General features: G+C 35.9%; 1 protein-coding gene across 1 annotated transcript in view; it reads right to left on the bottom strand.

Annotated features, from left to right (window-relative positions):
• CSMD3 (CUB and Sushi multiple domains 3) overlaps nt 1-26,951 on the bottom strand; it is a 1,470,240-nt gene that overhangs the window by 1,130,639 nt on the left and 312,650 nt on the right. The window contains exon 4 of the mRNA NM_001424929.1: nt 15,352-15,546. Within this exon, the coding sequence (NP_001411858.1) occupies nt 15,352-15,546 (195 nt within the window). The remainder of the gene's footprint in view (nt 1-15,351; nt 15,547-26,951) is intronic.

Genomic DNA, 26,951 nt, shown 5'->3' with positions numbered 1-26,951 from the left:
TTTTGAAGTGTGGTGTTGGAGAAGACTCTTGAGAGTCCCTTGGACTGCAAGGAGATCCAACCAGTCCATTCTGAAGGAGATCAGCCCTGGGATTTCTTTGGAAGGACTGATGCTAAAGCTGAAACTCCAGTACTTTGGCCACCTCATGCGAAGAGCTGACTCACTGGAAAAGACTCTGATGCTGGGAGGTATTGGGGACAAGAGGAGAAGGGGACAACAGAGGATGAGATGGATGGATGGCATCACTGCTTGATGGACGTGAGTCTGAGTGAACTCCGGGAGTTGGTGATGGACAGGGAGGCCTGGCGTGCTGAAATTCAAAGAGTAGGACAAGACTGAGCGACTGGTTAAACATTAAACATTCTTGAAGAGCTATGCAAATGACTTGGTTGAAGTATCAAAGGGGTATCAAGCTAAAGCTGTGGAACCTGACAGAATGGATTCAAACTGGCATATACACCACACACCAAATCAGGAAAAATTTCTTCATCAGACATTTCTTCATCTTCATGTTTCTATACATCTTGTGAACAGAGATACCAACTGTCCTTTTTCTCTTTGTACAAAACTATCTTTTCAAAGATATCTGTGTAGCAAGTAGCCTCAGAGGACAGAAAAGGTGTTTTCTATCAGATGAAAGATAAGTTTGTTTAAAATCTTGGGAAAAAGAGATAGGATCTCTCTGAAGAGCACGGGCAGGTATGTCCATTATAAAGGATTTAATGTTCCTAATCTCATGATTCCTTTCCTAGAACAATATATACTACCAAAAAAATATGCAGATGCCTCAGACTTTTGTACGAGAACTGGGGCTTGCAGAACTGGGACAAACACTACCGCTGTCTGACACTTTTGTGAATAAAAAGACACTGATTTGATTCTTACCCAAGAGTCTTGAATCTTCTTTCACCATCTGAGAAACTGTTAATTCTAAGTCAAGTAAAATCTCAAACTCTTCAAGGTTCTTGACATTTAATAAGTACTCTTGAGTATTTTTTTTTTAGAGCTTCAGTTTCTTACTGTGAAATTTAAAAGTGAATATGCTTATACGTTTCCTAATACACTACAAATACTTAAGCAAGTAGTAGCTAATTAGCAGTCATAGAAAGAGAAGCAAGTGGGTGCCATCTGCATCATGGTGGAACAAGATGCTCTCTTTGCCTCTTCCATTCAAACAACAACCAGTAAAACATCCATAACTTAACAAGGATGATTTGGCCTAACACACCAGGATGCTGGAGAGTTCCACACACCTGTACATGTAAATGTGGGTGGGCTAGAACACATACAGAAGGCAGAATCAGAGGAACAGCTGAGACAGTGACTGAGATCCTGGACCCTTGACCATAGTAACTGATCCCACAACCCTAGAGAACCTCGTAGCAAGGAAGGAGGCATACATGACTCCAGCACACCCAGCCACAGTGGGACCCATGGCCACAGAACCTGGCAGCAGTGACAGCTGAGCCTCCAACTGATCTCTCCAACTGTTAAGATACCTACCACTGCAGTCCTGCCAATCCACAGCAGCAGCAACTATGAATCTAATAACACCAGATACAGTAGAGACAAAAAAAACTACAGCTAGCTCCCTACTCTCCCTCTTCTCTCCACCATAGCAGAACTTAAGACTCAGGAGATCCCGGACACAGTTTAGGTTCTTGCCATGCCAGTGGTGATGCCAGCTACAATATCAACTCTAGTAGCAGCAAGGCCCCAGTGCCCACAGAGGCACAAGCAGCTACAATGAAGGTTCCAGGTAACACATCCAGCAAAGGTGGTAGAGAATAGAAAGTACTTATTCTCAAGTAAAACTACAGGAAGCTCCCAAAACATTGCTATAGCACAACCTATTGAAAAACAAAACAAAGGCCTCTAATTATTAATCTGTAAAATCATTAGAATCAAGGTAAAATAAAATATGTACCTAAAGTAGAAAGGTGTCCAGCATAGTATCAGCTCATGAAGCCCCATGAAAAATTGTGGTAACACAGTATCACAAAAAAAAATTCTCTAGAAACCAAATTTAAATTCTAACTAATGAAAAATTCAAAATAACTGCCCTGAAGAAACTCAGTGGACAACAAGAAGACTCAGAAAGGCAGTTCAACAAGATAAGGAATAAAATTACTGAACATAGGGAATACTTTACCAAAGACATTGAAACTCTAAAAGGAACCAAACAGAAATTATGGAGCTTAAGAATACAATAAATGAGATGAAAGATATAATGTTAAAACACTGAAAACAAATCAGATCATATGGAAGAGAGAATTAGTGAACTTGAAAATAAAATATAGAAATAATAAAGACAGAAGAAGAGAATTAGAATCTAGAAAAAGAAGAATGAGGAGGAGAAAGTGGGTGGGGGAAGGAGAGGAAATGTTTTGAGAAATACCCAACTCTATTATGAAAAAAAATCTAGGATAACAGGAGAAAGGAGAAAAGTGGGGGTGGGAAAAGGAGCGGAGAGTTTACCTAAAGAAATAACAGCAGAATTCAAAGGATTGGCCTTTGAAGCCATCTGGTCCTGGACTTCTGTTATTTATTGTTGTTGTTCAGTTGCTAAATCATGTCCAACTCTTTGCGACCCCATGGACTGCAGCACACCAGGCTTTCCTGTTCTTCACTATCTCCCAGAGTTTACTCAAACTCATGTCCATCTAACCAGTGATTTTAACCAATCATCTCATCCTCTTTTGTCTCCTTTTCCTCTTGCCCTCAGTCTTTCATGGCATCAAGATCTTTTCCAATGAGTTGGTTCTTCACATCAGGCTGCCAAAGTAGAAGCTTCAGCTTCAGCATCAGTCCTTCCAAAGAATATTCAGGACTGATTTCCTTTAGGACTGACTGTTTGATCTCTATGTTGTCCAAGCAACTCTCAAGAGTCTTCTCTTGTGCAACAATTCAAAAGCATCAATTCTATGTTACTCAGCCTTCTTTATGGTCCAACTTTCACATCTGTACATGAGGACTGGAAAAACCATACCCTTTGACTAGATGGATCTTTGTCAGCAAAGTAACGTCTCTGCTTTTTAATATGCTGTCTGTTTGTCACAGTTTTTCTTCCAAGGAGCAAATGTCTTTTCATTTCATGGCTGCAGTCACCATCCTCAGTGATTTTGAAGCCCAGGAAAATAAAATCTGCTATTGTTTCCAATTTTTCCTCATCATTTGCCACGAAGAGATGAGACCAGATTCCATGGTCTTCATTTTCTGAATGTTGGGTTTTAAGCCAGCTTTTTCACTTTCCTCTTTCACTCTCATCAAGAGACTCTTTAGTTCCTCTTTGCTCTCTGCCATTAGAGTGGTATTATCTGCATATTTGAGATTGTAGTTATTTCTCCTGGAAATCTTAATTCTAGCCTGTGATTCACATAGCCCAGCATTTTGTATATAGGCACATTATTGGCATAAACTTGCTTTTAATAGTCTCACACAACTTCTGTTATGTCAGTTCTTACCTATCCTTTTTCATTTCTAATTTTGTTGATTTGTGTCCTCTCCCTTTTTTTCTTGATGAGTCTGGCTATAGGTTTCTCAGTTTTGTGCTCTTTTCAAAGAAACAGCTTTTATTTATGTTGATCTTTTCAACTATTTCTTTTTTAGTCTCTATTTCATTTATTTCTGCCCTAATCTTTATGATTTATTTCCTTCTACTAATCTTGAGTTTTGTTTTTCTTTCTCTAGTCGCTTTAGGTATAACATTAGGCAGTTTATTTGAAGGTTTTCTGGTTTCCTGAGGTAAGCAAGAACTTCTTTTGCTGTATCCATAGGTTTTGGATCATCAGGTTTTCATTTTCATTTGTCTCTAAGTATTTTTTATTTCCTTGTCATTTCTTCAGTGATCTAATCGTTGTTTAGTGGAATATTCTCTAGACTCCATATTTTGTGGCTTTTTTTTAAAGCTTTTTTCTTGCAGTTCATTTCTAATTTCATAGTGTTACAGTCACAAAAGATGCTTAATACAATTTCTGTTTTCTTAAACTTATCAAGGCTTGCTTATGTCCCAGCATGTAATCTCTCCAGAGAATATTACAATTATAAGGCAATATAACTGATGAATATGGGTGCAAGAATCCTCAACAAAATACTAGCCAACCAAATCTAACAATACATCAAAAGGATTATATTCCATGACCAAGTGAGATTTATCCCAGGGTTGCAAGGATTTTTCAATATCTATAAATTAATCAGTTGACACATCACATTAAATGATACAAAAATCAAAGTCATATGATCATCTCAATAAATGTAGAAAAAGCTTCTGTAAAATTTAACATCCATTTATGATAAGAACTATCCAAAAAGTAAAAATAGAGGTAACAAACCTCAACATAATAAAGGCCATATACAACAAACCCACAGCTAACATCATATGTAGTGGTGAAAAGTTGAACACATTGCCTCTAAGATCAGGAACAAAACAAGAATTATCACTTACACCAACTTTATTCCACATAGTTTTGGATGCTTTACTGACAGCAATCAAAGAAAAATAAATAAAAAGGAAACCAAATTGGAAAGGAAGATGTAAAACTTTCACTGTTTGCAGATTAAATTATACACAGAAAATCCCAAAGATACTACCAGAAAATTACTAGAACTCATCAATGAATCAGGTAAAGCTGCAGGACACAAAATTAATATAAAGAAGTCTGTTGTATTTTATACACTAACAACAAAATACAGAAAGAGAAATTAAGAAAAGAATGCCATTTACCACTGCATCAAGGCTTCCTGACTTCAGAATACAGGAATCAAAACAGCATAGTAGTGGCAGAAAATACAGATCTATGGAATAGGATAGAAGGTCCAGAGATTAACCCATGCACCTATGGTCAACTAATCTTTAACAAAGGGGGAAAGAATATAAAATGGAGAAAAGACAGCTTGTTCAATAAATGGTACTGTGAAAACTGGACAGCTACTTGTAAAAGAATGAAATCAGAACACTTTCTAACACCATACACAAAAACAAACTCAAAATGGTTTAAAGACATAAAAATAAGGCCAGACACTATAAAACTCTTAGGGAAAATATAGTCAGAACACTCTGTGACCTAAATTGCAGATCCTTTTTGATCCACCTCCAAGAGTAATAAAAATAAACACAAAAATAAATAAATGGGACTTAATTAAACTCAAAAGCTGTAGCAAAGCAAAGGAAACCATAGATAAGACAAAACAACAACCCTCAGAATGGGAGAAAGTACTTGCAGACAACACAGTTGATAAAGGATTAATCTTAAAAATACACAAGCAGCTCATGCAGCTCAATATTCAAAAAGGAAAAAAAAAAAAGAAGTAATAAAAAAATGGGCTGAGGACCTAAATAGAAATTTCTCCAAAGATGATAATACAGGGGGGCCAACAGGCAAATGAAAAAATGCTCAACGTCATTAACTATCAGAGGAATGCAAATCAAAATCACAATGAGGTATCACCTCACACTGGTCAGAATGGACAGCATTAAAAAAATCTACAAACACTAAGTGCTATACAGGGTGTGGAGAAAAATGAACACTATTGCACTGTTGGTGAGAATGTAAATTGATAAAACCAACATGCAGAACAGTATAGAGGTTCCTTAAAAAACTAAAATAGAACTACCATATGGCCCAGCAATCCCACCACTGGGCATAAAAAAACCTGAGAAAACCATTATTCAAAAACGCATATGTACCATAATGTATGACTGCAGCACTATTCACAATAGCCTGAACATGCAATCAACCTAAATGTCTATCAAAAGATGAATGGATAAAGAAGAAGAGGTACATATATACAAAGGAATATTACTCAGTCATACAAAGGAATGAAATTGGGTCCTTTGTAGTCAGGTAGATAAACTTAGAGTCTGTTCCTCAAAGTGAAATAAGTCAGAAAGAGAAAAATAAATATCATATCTTAACATATATAGAAATGGAATCTAGAAAAATGGTACTGGTGAACATATTTTCAGGGAAGGAATAAAGATGCAGACATAGAGAAGACTTATGGCCCAGGGGGAAGGAGAGGGTGGGAAGAATTGAGAGACTAGGATTGACATATATTCACTACCATGTGTAAAAGAGAGAGCTAGTGGGAAGCTGCTGTATAGCACAGGGAACTCAGCTCAGTGCTCTGTGATGACCTAGAGGAGTGCTATGATGGGGAATGGGAGGGAAGATCAAGAGGATGAAATATATGTATATATACAGCTGATTCACTTTGTTGTACAGCAGGAGATAACACAACAGCAGAAAGCAATTACACTCCACTAAAAACAAACAAACAAAAAAGAACAAGAAAATACCTACAAATAAACCTACCTAAAGACACAAAAGAACTGTACTGCAAAAACTATAAGATGTTGATGAAAGAAATTGAAGACCACATAAACAAATGATAAGATATACTATGTTCTCAGACTGGAAGAATCAATATTATTAAAACGATCACATTACCCAAGGCAAGCTACAAATTCAATGCAGTATTTATCAAATTACCAATGGTATGTTTCACAGAACTGGAACAAAAATTGTTTAATCTGTATGGAAACATAAAAAATACTCAATAGCCAAAACAATCTCGAGAAAGAACAGAACTGTCAGAATCATGCTCCCTGATATCAGACTATATTGCAGTCATCAAAACAGTATAGCACTTGCACAAAAACTGACACATAGATGAATGGAAAAGGGCCCAGAAACATGCCCACAGTTATAATCACGACTGAAGCCACATAGCAGCAGCAGCAACCTATGACAAAGGAGGCAAGAATATATGACAGAGAAAAGACTGTTTCTTCAATAGGCAGTTATGCAAAAACTGAACAGTTATGCATCAATGAACGACATTAGAACATAGCACCATATATAAGAATAAACTTTAAATGTATTAAAGATCTAAATGTAAGACTGGATACTATAAAAATCCTACCAAAAACATAGGCAAAACAAACTTTGATACAAAGTACAGCAACATTTTTTTTTGCATCTGTTTCATAGGGTAAAGAAAACAAAAGCAAAAATAAATCAGATGTATTATTAATTAAACTTAAAAGCCTTTATATAGCAAAGGAAACTATAAGCAAAATGAAAAGACATTTTACAAACTGGGAGAGAATATTTGCAAACAACGCAACCAACAAGGAGTTAATTTCTAAAATATACAAACAGCTTATACAACTCAATATAAAAAAAAAAAATGCACAGAAAACCCAAATAGACATTTCTCCAAAGAAGACATACAGATGGCCAATAGGTACATGAAAAGGCACATGAAAACTAAATTTCTCACACCTGTTGGAATGACCATTATCAAAAATTCCAAAATTAATAAATTCTGGAGAAGATGTGAGAAAAGGGATCCCTCACATAAGGTAAATGGGAATGTAAATTGGTGCAGCCACTGTGAAGAACAGTATGGAGGTTCCATAAAATACTTAAAAAAGAGCTGCCATATAATCCAATAATCCCACTCGAGGGCATATATCCAGAGAAGATTAAAACTCTAATTCAAAAAAACATACGCGGGTATATACCTGTGGCGGATTCATTTCGATATTTGGCAAAACTAATACAGTATTGTAAAGTTTAAAAATAAAATTAAATTAAAAAAAACAAAACAAACAAACAAACAAAAAAAAGACATACGTACCCAGTGTTCACAGCAGCACTATTTACCAGTGCCAAGAAATGGAACCAATCCTAATGTCCATCAACAGGTGAATACATAAAGCAGACATTGCATACAGCATACATACATATAAATTCACATATATACATATACATACATATGAAATATTATATTACATATATAATGGAATGTTACTCAGCCATTGAAAAAAATGAAATAATGTCATCTGTAGCAACATGAATGGGCCTAGAGATTATTATACTAAGTAAAGTAAGTCAGACTGAGAAAGACAAATATATGATATCACTTATATGTGGAATTAAAAAAAATAATTTAAAGGAACTTAATAACAAAACAGAACTAGACTCATAGACACAGAAAACAAACTTGTCATTATCAAAGGGGAAGTGAGGAAGAATAAATTGGGAAACAGTGATTAACAGACATACATCACTATATAAAATAGATAACCAAGGACCTACTGTATAGTACAGGAAACTATACTCACTATCTTACAATAACCTATAGTAGAAAATAATAGATAGATATAACTGGATTACTTTGCTTTATACCTGAAACACTGCAAATCAACTACACTTCAGTAAAAAAGAAGATTTTATTTATTAGATGTTATACATAAACTTCATGGTAACCATAAAAATAAATCTAGAGCAGAGATGCAAAAAAGAAAGGAAAAGGAAACTGAGAAAAATATAGAAAATCATCAAAATAAAATAATAATAGTATTATTTTTTAATAATAGAAATAATAGAAAAAAAAAAAGATACAGAGCAACCAGAAAAAAAAATATGGAAATACTAAGCCCTTTATTTGTCAATAATCACCCTAAACATAAATAGGCTGAATTCACCAGTCATAACACAAAGTACACAGAATACAAAAACACCCAAATATATGCTGTCCAGGAAACTCAACTCAGCTCTAAAGGTGAGCATAGACATAAAGGGAAGGGATGGAAGACCATACTCAATGCAATGGCAGCCAACTATACTCATATGAGACAGAATTCAAACCAAAAATGGTAACAAGAGATAGAGATGGACACACTGTAATGATAAAAGGTACAATTCATCAAGAAGACACAATAATTATCAATATGCACACCCCCAGCACAGGAGTACCAACATACACAAAAAAATTATATTAAAAATATTTTTTAAATGCCTGGAGACAACGGAAAAGAAAAGAAAATATAACAAAATCTATCAGATGCATCAAATGTTGTACTAAAAGGAAAGTTTATAGCCAAGCAGATCTATCTCAAGAAACAAGAAAAAATTTCAAATATACAATCTAACTTTTCACCTAAAAGAACTAGGAAAAAAAGAACAAAGTCCTAGAAGGAGGAAAATAATATAGATCGCAGCAGAAATAAATTGAAATGAAATTTAAAAACATAATAGAAATGATCGATGAAATTAAGAGCTGAATTTGTAAAGATAAAGCTTTAGCTAGAATCATGAAGGAAAAAAGAAAGAAAGAAGGCTCAAATAAACAAAATCCAAAATGAAAGGGAAGGAATAACAAAAGATATCACAGAATCACAAAAACACAAAGGATTATAAAAAAATACTACGAGCAACTATACACCAACAAACTGCACAACCAAGAAGAAATGGATATATTCTTAGAATCATACAATATCCAAAGATTAAACCATAAAGAAATAAAAAAATCTGAATAGATTGAAAACTGGTAAGGTAATTAAAACAGTAATCAGAAATCTCACAAAAAACAAAATTCCAGACCCAAAACAGCTTTACAGGTGAATTCTACCAAATATTCAAAGAATACTGAATACTGATGCTTCCCAAACTCTTCGAAAAAATTATAAAAGAGGAATGTTTCCTAACTCATTATATGAAACTAACATTAACCTGATACCTAAACCAGACGAGTACACACACACAAAAGAAAATTACAGATCAACCTCTCTGATGAACATATATGTAAATATTCTCAACAAATATTAAACTTAATACAACAATGCATTTAAAAAATCATAAGTCATGATCAATTGGGATTTATTCCTGGAGTGAATGGATGGGTCAACATCTGCAAATCAATGTGAGATATACATGTTGAGGTATGTATATATAAATATATGAATATATATATATATATACACATACACACAGATGTGGGTATACAGACAAATATACCACAATAAAAAATGAAAAATAAATATCATACGTACAATTCAATAGATACAGAAAAAGCATTTGACAAGATTCAACACACATTTATGACAAAAATCTCTCTACAAAATAGGTATAGAGGAGAGTACTTCAATGTAATAAAGGCCTAGAAGGCAGAAATGGAAAGATATTCCATTATTATGGATTAACACTGTTAAAATGTTGGAAGAATTAACATTGTTAAAGAAAATGCTACCTAGAGCAATCTACATTTTCAACACAATCCCTATAAAAATTCCAACATTTTTCCAGAAACAGAATGAAAAGTCCTAAAATTTATATGAAACCATAAAAGACACAGAGTGACTAAAGCAATTCCATAAAAAGGACAAAAATAAAGATCTCACACTGATTTAAAATTATATTACAAAGCTATAATAATTAAAATAGCATAATATTGGCAGAAAATCATACCTAGAGCTCAACAGAATAAAATTGAGAGCCCAGATAGACCTACAAATATATTGAAAATTAATTTATGACAAATGAGCAAAGAAGATACAATTGACAAAGGATAGTATTCAATGAAAGGCACTGTGAAAACTGAATAGCCAAATGAAAAATAATAAAATCAGACCACTATTTTTTGCCATTTATAATCATCAACTCAAAGTAGATTACAGACTCAAAACTATAAAAGGACTAGAAAAAAGCATGGACAGTATAGACAGTTTGTTATCGATCTTAGCAATATCTATCTGGATATGTCTCCAAGAAAAGAGAAACAAAGGCAAAAATAAACAAATGGGGCTACATCAAACTAAAATGCTTCTGAACAGCAAAGGAAACGACTAACAAAATGAAAATACCACCTAATGGAATGGGAGAAGACACTTGCAAACCCTACATTAAACAAGCGCTTACTATCCAAAACAACACTACGAACAAAGCTAGTGGAGGTGATGGAATTCCAGTTGAGCTATTTCAAATCCTGAAAGATGATGCTGCAAAAGTGCTGCACTCAATATGCCAGCAAATTTGGGAAACTCAGCAGTGGGCCACAAGACTGGAAAAGGTCAGTTTTCACTCCAAAGAAGGGCAATGCCAAAGAATGCTCAAACTACGGCACAACTGCACTCATCTCACACGCTAGTAAAGTAATGCTTAAAATTCTCCAAGCCAGGTTTCAGCAATACGTGAACCGTGAACTTTCTGATGTTCAAGCTGGTTTTAGAAAAGGCAGAGGAACCAGAGATCAAATTGCCAGTATCCGCCAGATCATTGCAAAAGCAAGAGAATTCCAGAAAAACATCTATTTCTGTTTTATTGACTATGCCAAAGCCTTTGACTGTGTGGATCACAATAAACTGTGAAACTGGAGGCCTATTATACAGAGTGAAGTAAGCCAGAAGGACAAACACCAATACAGTATACTAACGCATATATATGGAATTTAGAAAGATGGTAACGATAACCCTGTATACGAGACAGCAAAAGAGACACTGATGTATAGAACAGGCTTATGGACTCCGTGGGAGAGGGAGAGGGTGGGAAGATTTGGGAGAATGGCATTGAAACATGTGAAATGTCATGTATGAAACGAGATGCCAGTCCAGGTTCGATGCACGATGCTGGATGCTTGGGGCTGGTGCACTGGGACGACCCAGAGGGATGGTATGGGGAGGGAGGAGGGAGGAGGGTTCAGGATGGGGAACACATGTATAATTTTTTTTAATTAAAATTGAAAAATAAATAAATAAATAAATATGTGAATAAAAAAAAAAATAAACTGTGGAAAATTCTGAAAGAGATGGGAATACCAGACCACTTGATCTGCCTCCTGAGATATCTGTATGCAGGTCAGGAAGCAACAGTTAGAACTGGACATGGAACAACAGGTTCCAAATAGGAAAAGGAGTACCTCAAGGCTGTATACTGTCACCCTGCTTATTTCACTTATATGCAGAGTACATCATGAGACACGCTGGGCTGGAAGAAGCACAAGTTGGAATCAAGACTGCCAGGAGAAATATCAGTAACCTCAGATATGCAGATAACACCACCCTCATGGCAGAAAGCGAAGAAGAACTAAAGCCTCTTGATGAAAATGGAAGAGGAGAGTGGAAAAGTTGGCTTAAAGCTCAACATTCAGAAAACTAAGATCATGGCATCCAGTCCCATCACTTCATGGCAAATAGATGGGGAAACAGTGGAAACAGTGGCTGACTCTATTTTTCTGGGTTTCAAAATCACTGCAGATGGTGCCTGCAGCCATGAAATTAAAAGACACTTTCTCCTTGGAAGGAAAGTTATGATCGACCCAGAGAGCATATTAAAAAGTAGAGACATCACTTTACCAACAACGGTCCATCTAGTCAAGGTTATGGTTTTTCCAGTGGTCATGTATGGATGTAACAGTTGGACTATAAAGAAAGCTGAGTGCCGAAGAATTGATGCTTTTGAACTGTGGTGTTGGAGAAGACTCTTGAGAGTCCCTTGGACTGCAAGGAGATCCAACCAGTCCATCCTAAAGGAGATCAATCCTGGGTGTTCATTGGAAAGACTGATGTTGAAGCTGAAACTCCAATACTTTGGCCACCTGATGCGAAGAGCTGACTCATTGGAAAAGATCCTGATGCTGGGAAGGATTGAGGGCAGGAGGAGAAGGGGACGACAGAGGTTGAGATGTTTGAATGGCATCATCGACTCAATGGACATGGGTTTGGGAGGACTCCGGGAGTTTGTGTTGGACAGGGAGGCCTGGCGTGCTGTGATTCATGGGGTCACAAAGAGTCAGACATGACTGAGCAACTGAACTGAACTAATCCAAAATATAAAGGAGCACTTATAAAACTCAACAAGAACAAAACCTGTTCAAAAAATGGAAGAAGGATTGGAGATTATGATTTTTCCAAAGAATTTCTGGTTGGGTTGCAAAAGTAGGAATGCAAGTGATACCAGAATAACAGGCAAGTTTGGTCTTAGAGTACAAAATGAAGCAGGGCAAAAGCTAACAGAGTTTTGTTAAGAGAACGCACTGGTCATAGCAAAGACTCATTTCCAACAACCCAAGAGATGAGTCTACACATGGATGTCACCAGATGGTCAAAACTGAAATCAGATTGATTAGGTACTTTGTAGCTGAAGAAGGAGAAACTCTATAGAGTCAGTAGAAACAATACCTAGAATGACTGTTTCTCAGATCATGAGCTCCTTATTTCAAAATTCAGGTTTAAATTGAAAGAAGTAGAAAAAAACCACTAAACCATTCAGGTGTTACCTAAATCAAATCCCTTATGATTATACACTGGAGGTGATGAATAGATTTAAGGGATTAGATCTGGTAGACAAAGTATCCGAAGGACTATGGATGGAGATTTGTAACATTATACAGGAGGTAGTAACCAAAAATATCTGAAAGAAAAAGAAATGCAAAAAGGCAAAGTGGTTGTCTGAGGAGGCTTTACAAATAGCTGAGTTAAGAAGACAAGCAGCATGCAGGGGAGAAAGGGAAAGATATATCCAACTGAATGCAGAGATTCAGAGAATAGAAGGAGAGATAAGAAGGCTTTTTAAAATGAACAATGCAAAAAATAGAGGAAAACAACAGATGAGAAAGACTACAGATCTTTTATAGAAAATTGGAGGCATTAAGGGAACATTTCATGCAAGGATGGGCACAATAAAGAACAGAAACAATGATACCACTCTAATAACAGAAAGTGAAGAGGAACTAAAAAGCCTCTTGATAAGGGTGAAAGAAAAGACTGAAAAAAGCTGGCTTAAACCCAACATTAAAAAAACTAAAATCATGGCATCCTTTCCCATAACTTCATGGCAAATAGAAGGGGAAAAAGTGGAAGCAGTGACAGAACTTACTTCCCCGGACTCCAAAATCACTATGGATGGTGACTACAGCCATGAAATTAATATATGCTTGCTCTCTAGAAGGAAAGCTAAGACAAACCTAGACAGGATAACATATTAAAAAGCAGAGACAGCAACCTCCAAAATGAATACCACAATAACAGAAAGTTAACTAAAATGAAAAGAATAGTATTATGTCCCAGATGAAGGAACAAGATAAATTCCCAGAAAGACAATGGAATGAAGTGGAGATAGGAAACCTTCCAGAAAAAAGAATTCTGAATAATGACAGATAAGATGGTCCAGGATTTTGGAAGAGAATGGAGAAGATGCAAGAAATAATTAGCAAAGACCAAGAAGAACTAATGATGGACTTTGGCATCATTAGATGGTTGAATGGCATGACCGACTTGATGGACATGAGTTTGAGCAAATTCTGGGAAGTTGGTGATGAACAGGCAAGCCTGGTGTGCTATAGTCCATAGGGGAGCAGAGAGTCAGACATGACTGAGCCACTGAACTGAACTGAACTGAGAAGAACTAAAGAACAAACAAACAGAGATTAGCAATATACTAGAAGGATTCAACAGTAGAATAACTGAGTAGGAAAATACGGTAAGTTACTTGGAAGACAGAATGGTGAAAATCACTGCTGCAAATCAGAATATAAAAAGCAGAGACATCACGTTGCAGAGAAAGGTCCATATAGTCAAAGCTATGGTTTTTCCAGTAGTTATGTACAGATGTGAGAACTGGGCCATAAAGAATGCTGAACACCAAAGAATTGATGCTTTTGAATTGTGGTGCTGGAGAAGACTCTTAAGAGTCCCCTTGGACTGTGAGGAAATCAAACCAGTCCAACCTAAATGAAATCAACCCTGAATATGCATTGGAAGGACTGATGCTGAAGTTGAAGCTCCAATACTTTGGGCACCTGATGTGAAGAGCCAACTCAATGGAAAATATCCCGATGCTGGGAAAAATTGAGGGCAAAAGGAGAAGGGAGCAGCAGAGGATAAGATTATTATATAGCGTCACTGAGTCACTGAACATGAGTTTGAGCAAACTTTGGACAGCAGTGGATGATGGAAGAGCCTGGTGTGCTGCAGTCCATGGGGTCACAAATAGTCGAACAACCACAACAAAATTCATGCACAAATTCCACTAAAGTTGAATATGTCTGTCTTCTAGGTTATGTACTTTGAATCTTTGTTCTCATTAGTATATCACTATGCTTTCCCATAATACAAGTGATCCTTATCATTATTAATAATAAATTATACAGCATTCTTAATTTTACACATTCACAAGCTAATTTACCTATCAGAAATCTTTAAAAGATTAATAAATTCAGTTAATATTTCAAAATGAAAACAAAGTTATGACTGACAGTCTAAAGTTCTATGCATCATAAACTCTGTATGTTTTTCTAATATAAATATTGACACATATACACAATGTATGCATAAATACATACATATATAATGTAATGCACTGTCTTATTTCACAAGTAATGTTTTCAAGTATTTTCTTTAATCTGTCATATACTGTAAGTGCTTATTTTTTTCTAAGCCTCAGATTTTATAAAAGAAACAAGCACTAAATATCTTTTGCAAATATATATCACTCATTTTTAAAATATTTTCATTATGGCAAAGCAATACTCAGTCAACATAAAGATAAGCATTATTTTTTTCTTTACCTCTACAGATAGGAACAGGAAAATCCCATGAGGCTGTATTGACTGAATTGGCTATACAGGTGAGTTGAGGGTGGCCATCGAGGATATACCCAGTTACACAGCTGTAGCGGATCTTGTCTCCAACATCAAATCTTGTACCATATAACACACCTTTGGGTGGAACTCCTGGATTTCCACAAGAGCTACTCTGCAATTCTACAGAATAGAAGGAAGAGGAGTTTACAGTTATTTTAATACATATTTTTATGTTTTAGATTTATAAAATTACATGTAGATACAGATGTCCTTTTTCCTTTTAAGAAGATTTACAAAATAATGGAAATGTCCTCTATTTCAATTACATCAACAGAGAAGTATGGAAAAGGACCAAAATTTTACTGAATAGGTATTACATGCCTATCTTCATGCTAGAAAAATTTAGATATTTGTTATTAAGTTTGTAACAATTGTTTAAATTAGGATTAATTATTCATATTTTACACCTGGGTTCTATCCTTGGGTTTAGATATTTTATATTATTTTTGTAGCAATTTTTAAAATTAATATTTATTACTCATATTTTACAATCAGGTTTTAGCCCTGAGTCAGGAAGATCGCCTGGAGAAGGAAATAGCAACCCACTCCAATATTCTTGCCTGGGAAATCCCATGGACAGAGGAGCCTGGTGGGTTATAGTCCATGGGGTCACAAAAGAGTCAGACAAAACTGAGCAACTAAACAACAAATAAATCACATTTCACAGACAATTAAAAAGAGCAATATCATTTATGTGGCTTTTTCAATGTTATATTCTACTAACATAGTAATATAAAAATCAAGTTTCATCAATACACTCTCCATTACTTTGATGCTTCTGCTGCTGCTGCTGCTAAGTCGCTTCAGTCGTGTCCGACTCTGTGCGACCCCGTAGACGACAGCCCACCAGGCTCCTCCATCCCTGGGATTCTCCAGGCAAGAATACTGGAGTGGGTTGCCATTTTCTTCTCCAATGCATGAAAGTGAAAAGTGAAAGTGAAGTCGCTCAGTCGTGCCCGACTCTTAGCGACCCCATGGACCGCAGCCTACCAGGCTCCTCCATCCATGGGATTTATCAATAAAAATATTAAGTAAAAATACCAAAATAAAAAACACTTTATAAAATGTAGTAGCAACTGTATAAAATCAACAATCATTTATGGATAATTAGTGCAGTAAACAAAGTTGAAATTTTATATTTTTACCCATAATATGCACATGGTACTTTTGAGAGTATTTCTTAAGTGAACAAAATTTTTTGTTTGTTTAATTTTTCAATGGTACTGAAAAGAAAAAAATCAGTCATGAATTTCAAATGAGGTCAATCAGTGAAAGAAGTATTGAAGATTCATAGAACTTTCCTTATATACATTAGAAATAAAGTATATACTTTCAGTTTAAAGCAATTATTTAAAGTTCTCAAGCCTAGAAATGTAAAGAACTTGACTATTATTAATTAAATATCAATGGTTTCTATAAATAACAGGTAATTCATTAAGCTACCTTAGCATTTAATTATACATTATAAACTACTATTTGCAAAATATTTTAAGTATCTGTAACCATGGTTAATGATTTTTAATATTTCACTTTACCATTTCATAAAGGCAAATTCTATAGTTCATTTTCAGTAAAATTTAACGCATTTATTTCCTGTAAATTTTCAGTCATTCTTTACAAAATATTTTTGAAATGAACAATTTATTTTGGAATAGTTAATTTTTAAGAAAATTTAGTTGATTAATAGATGAGCTGTTTGCTGCAAGAGAGGGGAGGTTAATAAGTTTTGATGAAATGAGTTAAGAATTCAATCCCTTGAATATAGTAAAGAAAAAGGAAATAATTTTAATGAAATTACCACTTGTGTTTTTAGAATAAATCTATTCCTTCCCTCTCACCCCTCAAGAAATAATTGAGGTCAGGACTTCAATTATCATGAACTTTTACATCTAGGGAAAAAGGAGTTTCCAAATTATTTCACAAGAAGCTTCAGGTGTAGAAATGAAAGGAGGAAAAGAAAAAGTGTCTAAATAGTTGCTATGCTCAAATTTAACTTTTATTTACATGAACAAATAAACATTACACAGAAAAAGTACTAAAGCAAAAAGAAAACATATGAAGTGAATCACTGAATGCATAATAACACTGATTCGAGTTTTAAAGATTACCTAATCTTACCTCTTGCCTTGTGGCTGAATTATATTGAAAACAAAAGACAGATAATAATTTAGGCTGTTTCAAAATTAAGCTAAAAGAAAAAAATCCAAAATATATCTGGTTCTCCTCTTCAGGAAACTGCTGCTATTGTTTGCCCTTGTTCTTTGACCTTCATTAAAAATAACCTACCCATCATCCTCTGTACATTGAGGAATTCATGAACACATTATTAAGAACTTTCACATTCAGGTTTAATAGATCCCAATTGTATAGCCATTGCTCATGGTTTCTATTTTTTGTCCCCTCCCAACCCTTTAATTTGGGACTTCTCTCTCTATGCTGTTTATGTCCATTTTAAAACGCAGAGCCAAGAAATATATGTTATTAGCTGGAAGAATTATATGCTTCCCAGATAGTGATAGTGGTAAAGAATCTATCTGTCAATACAGGAGATGTAGTGAGACAGATGTGGTTTGATCCGGAAGATTCCCTGGAGTAGGAAATGGCAACCCACACCAGTATTCTTGCCTGGGATAAATATATATTCTGTATATATATAGCATTTTTTAAAATGGTGGGCTACTCTCCAACTCTGCAACCCAATGCTATGTAGCCCATCAGGGTCCTCTGTCCATGGGATACCTATAGCGGATTCATGTTGATGTATGGCAAAACCAATACAATATTGTAAAATAATTAACCTCCAATTAAAATAAATAAATTTATATTGTAAAGTAATTAACCTCCAATTAAAATAAATTTATATTAAAAAATAAAAATGCTATATTCTGATTAAACATTCATGTTTTATTCTTGATTTTTCTAAATAGTGTTGCAATATGAACTTTTACATAAAATTAGCTTTTTGTCATTACTATAAGAGTTGTAAAACTAGCTAAGATAGACTAATTTTTAAACACTGCTTCTACCAGCAATCAAGAGTTTGAATTTCAAGAGAAAACGAAGATATACATGGAGAGGTAGCTCAGTAATACACGTTGCAAAGTAATCTGATGCTGGGAGGGATTGTGGGCAGGAGGGAAAGGGGACAACAGAGGATGAGATGGCTGGATGGCATCACTGACTCAATGGACAGGGAGGCCTGGAATGCTGCGATTCATGGGGTCGCAAGGAGTCGGACACGACTGCGCAACTGAACTGAACTGAAGTGACAATTAATTTAATTAATTTATTCATCAGAAGCTCTTGAGGTTTACCATTAACAATGCTCTATGATATGTACCAGTGTAAAAAACACCGCATTCCCTGCTTTCTAAAAATCAACAGTTTGAGGAATCTAATATCCTCAGTCATTGAAACCAACTCTGAACCATATTCTGATTTAAGCATTCATTTTCACACCTTTAGTTCAGTTCAGTTGCTCAGTCATGTCAGACTCTTTGCGACCCCATGAACTGCAGCATGCCAGGCCTCCCTATCCATCACCAACTGCTGGAGTCCACCCAAACCTATGTCCATTGAGTCAGTGATGCCATCCAACCATCTCACCCTCTGTCGTCCCCTTCTCCTCCTGCCCTCAATCTTTCCCAGCATCAGGGTCTTTTCCAATGAGTCAGCTCTTCGCATTAGGTGGCCAAAATATTGGAGTTTCAGCTTCAACATCAGTCCTTCCAATGAACACCCAGGACTGATCTCCTTTAGGATGGACTGGTTGGATCTCCTTGCAGTCCAAGGGACTCTCAAGAGTCTTCTCCAACACCACAGTTCAAAAGCATCAATTCTTCGGCACTCAGCTTTCTTTATAGTCCAACTGTCACATCCATACATAAACACTGGAAAAACCATAGCTTTGACTAGACAGATCTTTGTTGGTAATGTCTCTGCTTTTTAATATGCTGTCTAGGTTGGTCATAACTTTCCTCACAAAATACCTAGCATCATATATAATTTCCCTCATTGTACAGAAAGGGAAATTGGGAATCAAGTAACTTTCAAGGCCACACAACTAGTAAGTTTTAGACTTGGGTATGTCTCTAAATTAAAAGACTTAGATCATTGCACAAGTACATGCTGTTACCCAATGAAAAGTGATGTTCATTCCACAAATGTTTATTAAGCAGTTGTCATGGGCAATGTTTGGGGGACTGTTGTTCAATCGCTCAGTTGTGTCCAGCTCTTTGTAACCCCATGGACTACAGCACACCAGGCTCCTTTGTCATTCACTATCTCCTGGAGTTTCCTCAAAATCATGTCTATTAAGTTGGTGATGCTACATAACTGCCTCATACTCTAGCACCCCCTTCTCTTAGTTTTGCAAATGACAGACATGGCTCTTCCTTCATAGAGTTAATAAATGATGCTAACCAACAAAATAAATGACTACAGAATATTAATTATAATGTAGTAATTGGGATAACCAAGACCCCATTTTGATTCCTGGGTCAGAAAGATCCCCTGGAGAAGGTTTAGGCTACCCACTCCAGTATTTCTGGGCTTCCCTGGTGGCTTAGACAATAAAGAATCCACCTGCAGTGCAGGAGACCTGCATTTGATTCTTGGGTTGGGAGGATCCCCTGGAAGAGGGGAAGGCAACCCACTCCAGTATTCTTGCCTGGAGAATCCCCATGGACAGAGAAGCATGCAGTTCTTGGGGTCACAAACAGTTGAATTGAGCAACTTAGCAGGTAGGTAGTTGGGATAAAAGAAACATACAGGCTTAAATAAAAGTATATAATTGAGAAAGTTTAATTAGTCTAGATTATGACATAAGTTTTTTTTTCTTTTTTATATTATTATGTTTTTTATTTTTATTTTTTTACAATATTGTATTGGTGTATACCCATGGTGGATGCATGTTGATGTATGACATAAGTTTTAAAAACAGGATAAAGACTTAGCTAGAGCAGGGATCCCCAACTCCTGGGCTGCAGTCTGATACCAGTCTGTTAGGAACCAGGTGTGTTCACCTCCTGAACACAGCAGGAGGTGAGCAGAGGGCTACTGAGCAAAGCTTCATCTACCACTCCCCATCGCTTGCATTACTCCCTGAACCATCTCTTCCTCCACCCCAGTCAATGGAAACTTTGTCTTTCACAAAACCAGTCTCTGGTGCCAAAATCTTTAGGGAGCTAGAGGGGGAAAAATATGAGAATTATCAAGCATATTCAAAATTTAAAGTATAAGAATCAAAGAACTCTAATAGTTATTAGATTTAAAAATATAGTGAAGATAGTTCTATGGCTGTGATAAGGTTGAAACTAAATTTGTATAAAAGTATTCCAAAAGGGTTGGCCAAAAAACAGATTTATGTAGTGAATATACTGGAGAAGGAAATGGCAATCAACTCCACATTCCTATCTGGAAAATCCTGTGAACAGAGCCTGGTGGGCCACAGTCCATGGGGTCACAAGGAGTCAGACATGACAGTGACTAAGCAGCAACAGCAGTGAATCTATATAACATGCATATGTCATGAATAGAAAAGAGAACTTCTCCATCATTAAATGTTACTGTGAGAGAGATACTATAAGTACTTCCAGAGAGAAAAACTGAGAGTAAATAATTGGAATCCCTAAATGTATATATGAGCAGAGATTTTCATATTATGTATGATATGTACAGTGTGAGTTTACTAATATATACTAATTCAATTTAATATGAAAAACTGCATTAAATAGGATCACCAAAATTAATTTTAAAAAAGAATAACAGCCAAAATAATGTATGTATACTATTTGTATTGGGGAGTATCAACTTTAAAGGGCTGTTGATAAGATTACATAAAATTATTTTATATATATATATATATATATATATATATATGTCATTTATATGCTGAGCGAGCACTCAGTACATGGTAGATGTTATTATTAGCTCAACAAACTGCAACTTTACTATTATTACAATCAATTTTGCATTTGAGACATCTTAATTAGGTGTGATTAAGTTATGATCTACTAAAGGTAGGGTCATGACTTCACTGTGGACAAAAATGTCACTTGCCATATCAGTAAACAAAGGATGTTGCAGCCATCAAGCCATGAGCCACTGCATCCACACCCAGTTGTACACCTTTAGGCAACTGAGGATGGAGAAATAAAGGAAATTGACCCTTCGCACCTATTATGATTAAGGTAAGGTTCAAGTTAAGACCCTTTGTACCTGTTAAGGTACAAATTAAAGGAATGATTTCGTTGAGTCTACATCTTTGCATTTTTCTACACATAGAAAAGTGCTAAGTTCATTAATTTGAGATGTCTAGTTTTTTTATAATAGTAATATTTTTGTGTTCCAACTACCCATTGTTATAGGATTTTGGTTTTCTGTTTTTGAGGGTTTTTTTTTTTTTTTTTTTTTTGCAAAAACTTCTATGTATAGTGGCTCTTCCCTTACCTCATCAGAACAGTCCCTCAGAGCTATCTGAGAGATTCTCTCTCTGGCTTAAGTCCTCAGTATGTATGGCAAATAAAACATAATTCTCAACTTTTAGGTTATGTATGGTTTTCAGTCAACATCATTAAATGCTAATTATTCAAGGTGTAATCTCAACTCCTGGCTTCCCCATGGCACGGCAGTAAAGGCAACTCAGGAGACACAGGTTTGATCCCTGGGTGGGGAAGTTCCCTGGAGGAGGAAATAGCAACCCACTCCAGTATTCTTGCCTAAAAAGTCCCATAGACAGAGGAACCTGGCAAGTTGCAGTCCATGGGGGTCACAAAAGTTGACCATGAATGTGCATGCAATCAAGAATCTCAACTTTCAGTAGATTTGTATAACAATATTTACAAAATGTCACTGACTTATTCATTCTTTCATCTCTTGGTTGGTATCATATCAAGCACCATACAAGGTACAGTGCTTATAGAAAGATCTCCCCTGTATTGCAGCCTAACATGATCCCAATAAGTTAAAGAATAAAACGTTAAAAAGACAATTTAAATCCTGAGAGTATATATAAAGAACTATAAAAGAACAGAATCATATTTTTCTTGGAGAAATTCAGTAAAACTGCCAAGTAATTTAGAAAAAGATGAGTGATTTATACTAACAAACACATTAAAACAAACTTGGTTCTAAAAAAATAAATCCCCATTTGCTAGGAACACATGGGTACTTGTGAAAGGCAAGATACTTAGCAAAAAATCGAGAAGAAAACCTGACCTTGAAAACTGGCATAAAAATCAAATGAAAAAATAATGGATACCATGACTATACAATTGCATAGTTGTTCAGTCAAAAAGATGAAGCATGATCCTGCTGAGATCAATTAACAATGCTTTAAAACATTGTGAAATTATATCTACTAAGGGAAGTAAAATCATGTTGTTTATACTTCTTACAGAAAATTAATCTCAGGGTTTTATTTTCCAGGTGATTAAAAATAATTTAGAAGAGTGTAACATCAAGTTTAACCACCTTAGTACCTCTCATCCTGAGACTACCAAGCACTTAACTAATACATTTTTTAAAACTTTTTTTTGTAGTACAAGATGTTCTTTTATCACAGATACTGAGCCATTTCACTCACATAGGACATAAACGGTCTTTGAGAATTCATTGGAGACTCTGGTTTGACTAAACATTTTGTGAATATTTTGAATCAGTCATTCTATTTATCATGTGCCCATGGACTTTTATTTCAGTAGATATAATCAAATAGAATTTACTTCTTTACACATTTGCCTATTAACATCTTGAAACAGGGGCTCTAATTCATCTTTGTGTATCAAGAACTTGGTACACTGTGTGGTAATTTGGCAAGCAAACAAAGAATTGTTCAATCAATTGAGTTATCTCTTTTGATAGAAAAATATAAAAGATTATCATCACAGAGTTTATAAGAGTAATGTTTAGACACAAAACAGTAGATGGCAACAGGTGCAATAGAAAAGAGTAGAAGGCATATCATGAATTAAACGTGTATCATAATAAGCAAAGAAACACATTGGCACCAACTTGTATGGGTAAAATTACATAGTTGTGTCATTCAAAACTGTTTTCTTATGCAAACATATTAACTGAAAAAAGCCAGTTTCTAATCATGAGAATAAATCCTAAGCTGCTGGTCATACCACAGTTCTCAACGGGATTTTGGAGATGGAACAAACATTAGGCCACATTCCTTATTTTAGAAGTCATCCTGAAGCTTCGAAAAGTCTCAGATTTAGCAATCAAAAGGATAAATTCCCATTTTTAAAAAATTATTTTAACGTAATGAAAAGGAAGTCAAACTACTGACTCAGAAAAATAAGAAATAAGAGCAGAGGAAAGGCTAACAGAGTTTTGCCAAGACAGTGCACTGGTCATAGCAAATACTCTCCTCCAAAAACACATGAGACGACTCTACACATGGACATGACCAGACGGTTAATACAGAAATCAGATTGATTATATTTTTTGCAGCCAAAGATGGAAAACCTCTACAGAGTCATCAAAAACAAGACCATGAGCAGACTGTGGCCCAGGTCATGAATTCCTTATTGCAAAATTCAGATTTAAATTGAAGAAAGTAGGGAAAACCACTAGACCATTCAGGTATGACCTAAATCAAATTCCTTATGATTATACAGTGGAAGGGACAAATAGAATCAAGGAAATAGATGTGATAGAAAAAGTGCCTGAAAAACTATAGAAGAGTTCATAACATTGTACAGGAGGCAGTGATCAAAACCATCCCCCCAAAATAGAAAAAGGCAAAATGGTTGTCTGAGGAAGCCTTACAAATAGTTGAGAAAGGAAGAGAAGTGAAAGACAAAGGGAAAAGGAAAGATATATCCATCTGAATGCAGAGTTCCAAAGAATAGCAAGGAGAGATAAAAAAAGGCTTCCTAAGTGAGCAATGAGAAGAAATAGAAGAAAACAATAGAATGGGAAAGACTAGAGATCTCTTCAAGAAAATTAGAGATACCAAGGGAAAATTTCATGCAAAATGAGCAAAATAAAGGACATAAACAGTATGGATCTAACAGAAGCAGAAGATATTAAGAGGTTGCAAGAATACACAAAAGAACTATACAAAAAAAAAATCTTCATAACCCAGATAACCATGATGGTATGATCAATCACCTAGAGCCAGACATCCTGGAGTGCAAAGTCAAGTGGGCCTTAGAAAGCATCACTATGAACAAAGCTAGTGGAGATGATAGAATTATAGTTGAGCTATTTCAAATCCTCTAAGATGATGCTGCAAAAGTGCTGCACTCAGTATATCAGCAAATTTGGAAAACTCAGCAGTGGCCACAGGACTGGAAAAGGTCAGTTTTCATTCCAATCTTAAAGAAGTGCAATGCCAAAGAATGTTCAACTACCACACAGTCGCACTTATTTCACATGCCTGCAAGGTCATGCTCAAAATCCTCCAAGCTAGGTTTCAACAGTATGTGAACCAAGAACTTCCAGAGGTACAAGCTGGATTTAGAAAATGGCAGAGGAATCCAAATCAAATTACCAACATCCTTTGGATCATAGAAAAGCAAAGGAATTCCAGGAAAACATCTACCTGTTTCATTGACTGTGCTAATCCTTGACTGTGTGGATCACAACAAACTGGAAAATTCTTAAAGACATGGGAGTAACAGACCACCATACCTGCTTCTTGAGAAATCTGTATGCAGGTCAAAAAGCAACAGTCAGAACCAGACATGAAACAACAGACTGGTTGCAAATTGGGAAAGGAGTATATCAAGGCTGTATATTGTCATCTTGCTTATTTACTTATATGTAGAGTACATCATATGAAATGCCGAGCTGGATGAAGTACAAGCTGGAATCAAGATTGCTGGCAGAAATATCTAACATAACATCAGATATGCAGATGACACCAGCCTTATGGCAGAAAGCGAAAAGGAACTAAAGAGCCTCTTGACAAAGGTGAAAGAGTAGAGTGAAAAAGCTAGATTAAAGCTTTCATCCAAAAGCTTTTTGAATATTCAGAAAACGAAGATCATGGCATCCAGTCCCATCACTTCATGGCAAATAGATGGGGAAATGATAGAAGCGGTGAAAGACTTTATTTTCTTTGACTCCAAAATCACTGTGGATTGTGACTGCAGCCATGAAATTAAGATGCTTGCTCCTTGGAAGAAAGCTATGAAAAATGTAGACAGCATATTAAAAATTACTTTTTAAATTTTTAATTCAGACATTACTTTGCTGACAAAGATCCATACAGTCAAAGCTATGTTTTTAATCAGTCGTGTTGTATGGATGTGAGAGTTGGACCATAAAGAAGGCTGAGCACTGAAGAATTGATGCTGTTGAATTGTGGCATTGGAAAAGACTCTTGAGAGTCCCTTGTACTGCACTGAGATCAAACCAGTCAATCCTAAATGAAATCAACCCTGAATATCACTGGAAAAACTGATGCTGAAGCTGAAGCTCCAACACTCTGGCCACCTGATGGGAAGAACTGACTCACTGGAAAAGACTGTGATGCTTGGAAACATAGAAGGCAGGAGGAGAAAGGGACAACAGAGATGAGATGGTTGGATGGATCCCTGACTCAGTGGACATGAGTTTGAGCAAGCTCCAGTAGATGGTGATGGACAGGGAAGCCCTGCATGCCACAGTCCATGGGGCCGCAAAGAGTCCACATGACTGAGTGACTGAACAAGAACAAATCTGCCTAAATGAAAAATAGATTACTAGACTGATTGTAGGGGAGGGGCTGCTGCTGCTGCTAAGTCACTTCAGTCATGTCCAACTCTGTGTTACCCCATGGATGGCAGCCAACCAGGCTCCACTGTCCCTGGGATTCTCCAGGCAAGAACACTGGAGTGGGTTGCCATTTCCTTCTCCAGTGCATGAAAATGAAAAGTGAAAGTGAAGTTGCTCAGTCCCATTCTTAGTGACCCCATGGACTGCAGCCTACCAGGCTCCTCCACCCATGGGATTTGCCAGGCAAGAGTACTGGAGTGAGGTGCCATCACCTTCTCCGGTAGGGGAGGGGAGGAGTATATAAACAGAATGTATTGGGTTGGCCAAAAGTTCATTTGGGTTTTTCATCACACTGTATGCAAAAACCCAAATGAACTTTTTGGCAAACCCAATATTTCAAGCAAGAGAAGGACAAAAGTCTATTGCCACTTTTTTTTTTTTAATTAACATAAATTTTTGGCTGGGCTGCTATTTCCAAAGGAAGTTAGTGTGAAATAGTGGAAATTTCAGTGTAAATCAAACATATAAAATTGTATGCTACCTAGGTAACATCATTCTACTTTGATACTGAGGTAGGGCCCATAGACAATAGAGATAAGTTTTGCGAGTTAGATCAACAGTAATGGTTAAATAGAAAAATCTACTGCACAATATCAACAGACAGTAATTTAGTGGATATGTACTTTTTGTTCTGTGATTAACAGGCAATTAATGTTCTTTCAATTTCAAATATCAGTGCCCTTTTGGCAAAATAAATTTTACCACCTAAAATGAACTTATGAAGAACAGTATTTTTGTTTTGTAAACTATCA

Source organism: Bos taurus, chromosome 14, assembly GCF_002263795.3.
Source record: "Bos taurus isolate L1 Dominette 01449 registration number 42190680 breed Hereford chromosome 14, ARS-UCD2.0, whole genome shotgun sequence".
In the NCBI taxonomy this organism is placed as follows: Eukaryota; Metazoa; Chordata; class Mammalia; order Artiodactyla; family Bovidae; genus Bos; species Bos taurus.
Note: the sequence above shows the minus strand (reverse complement) of the source record. Positions and strands in the feature narration are given on the sequence as shown.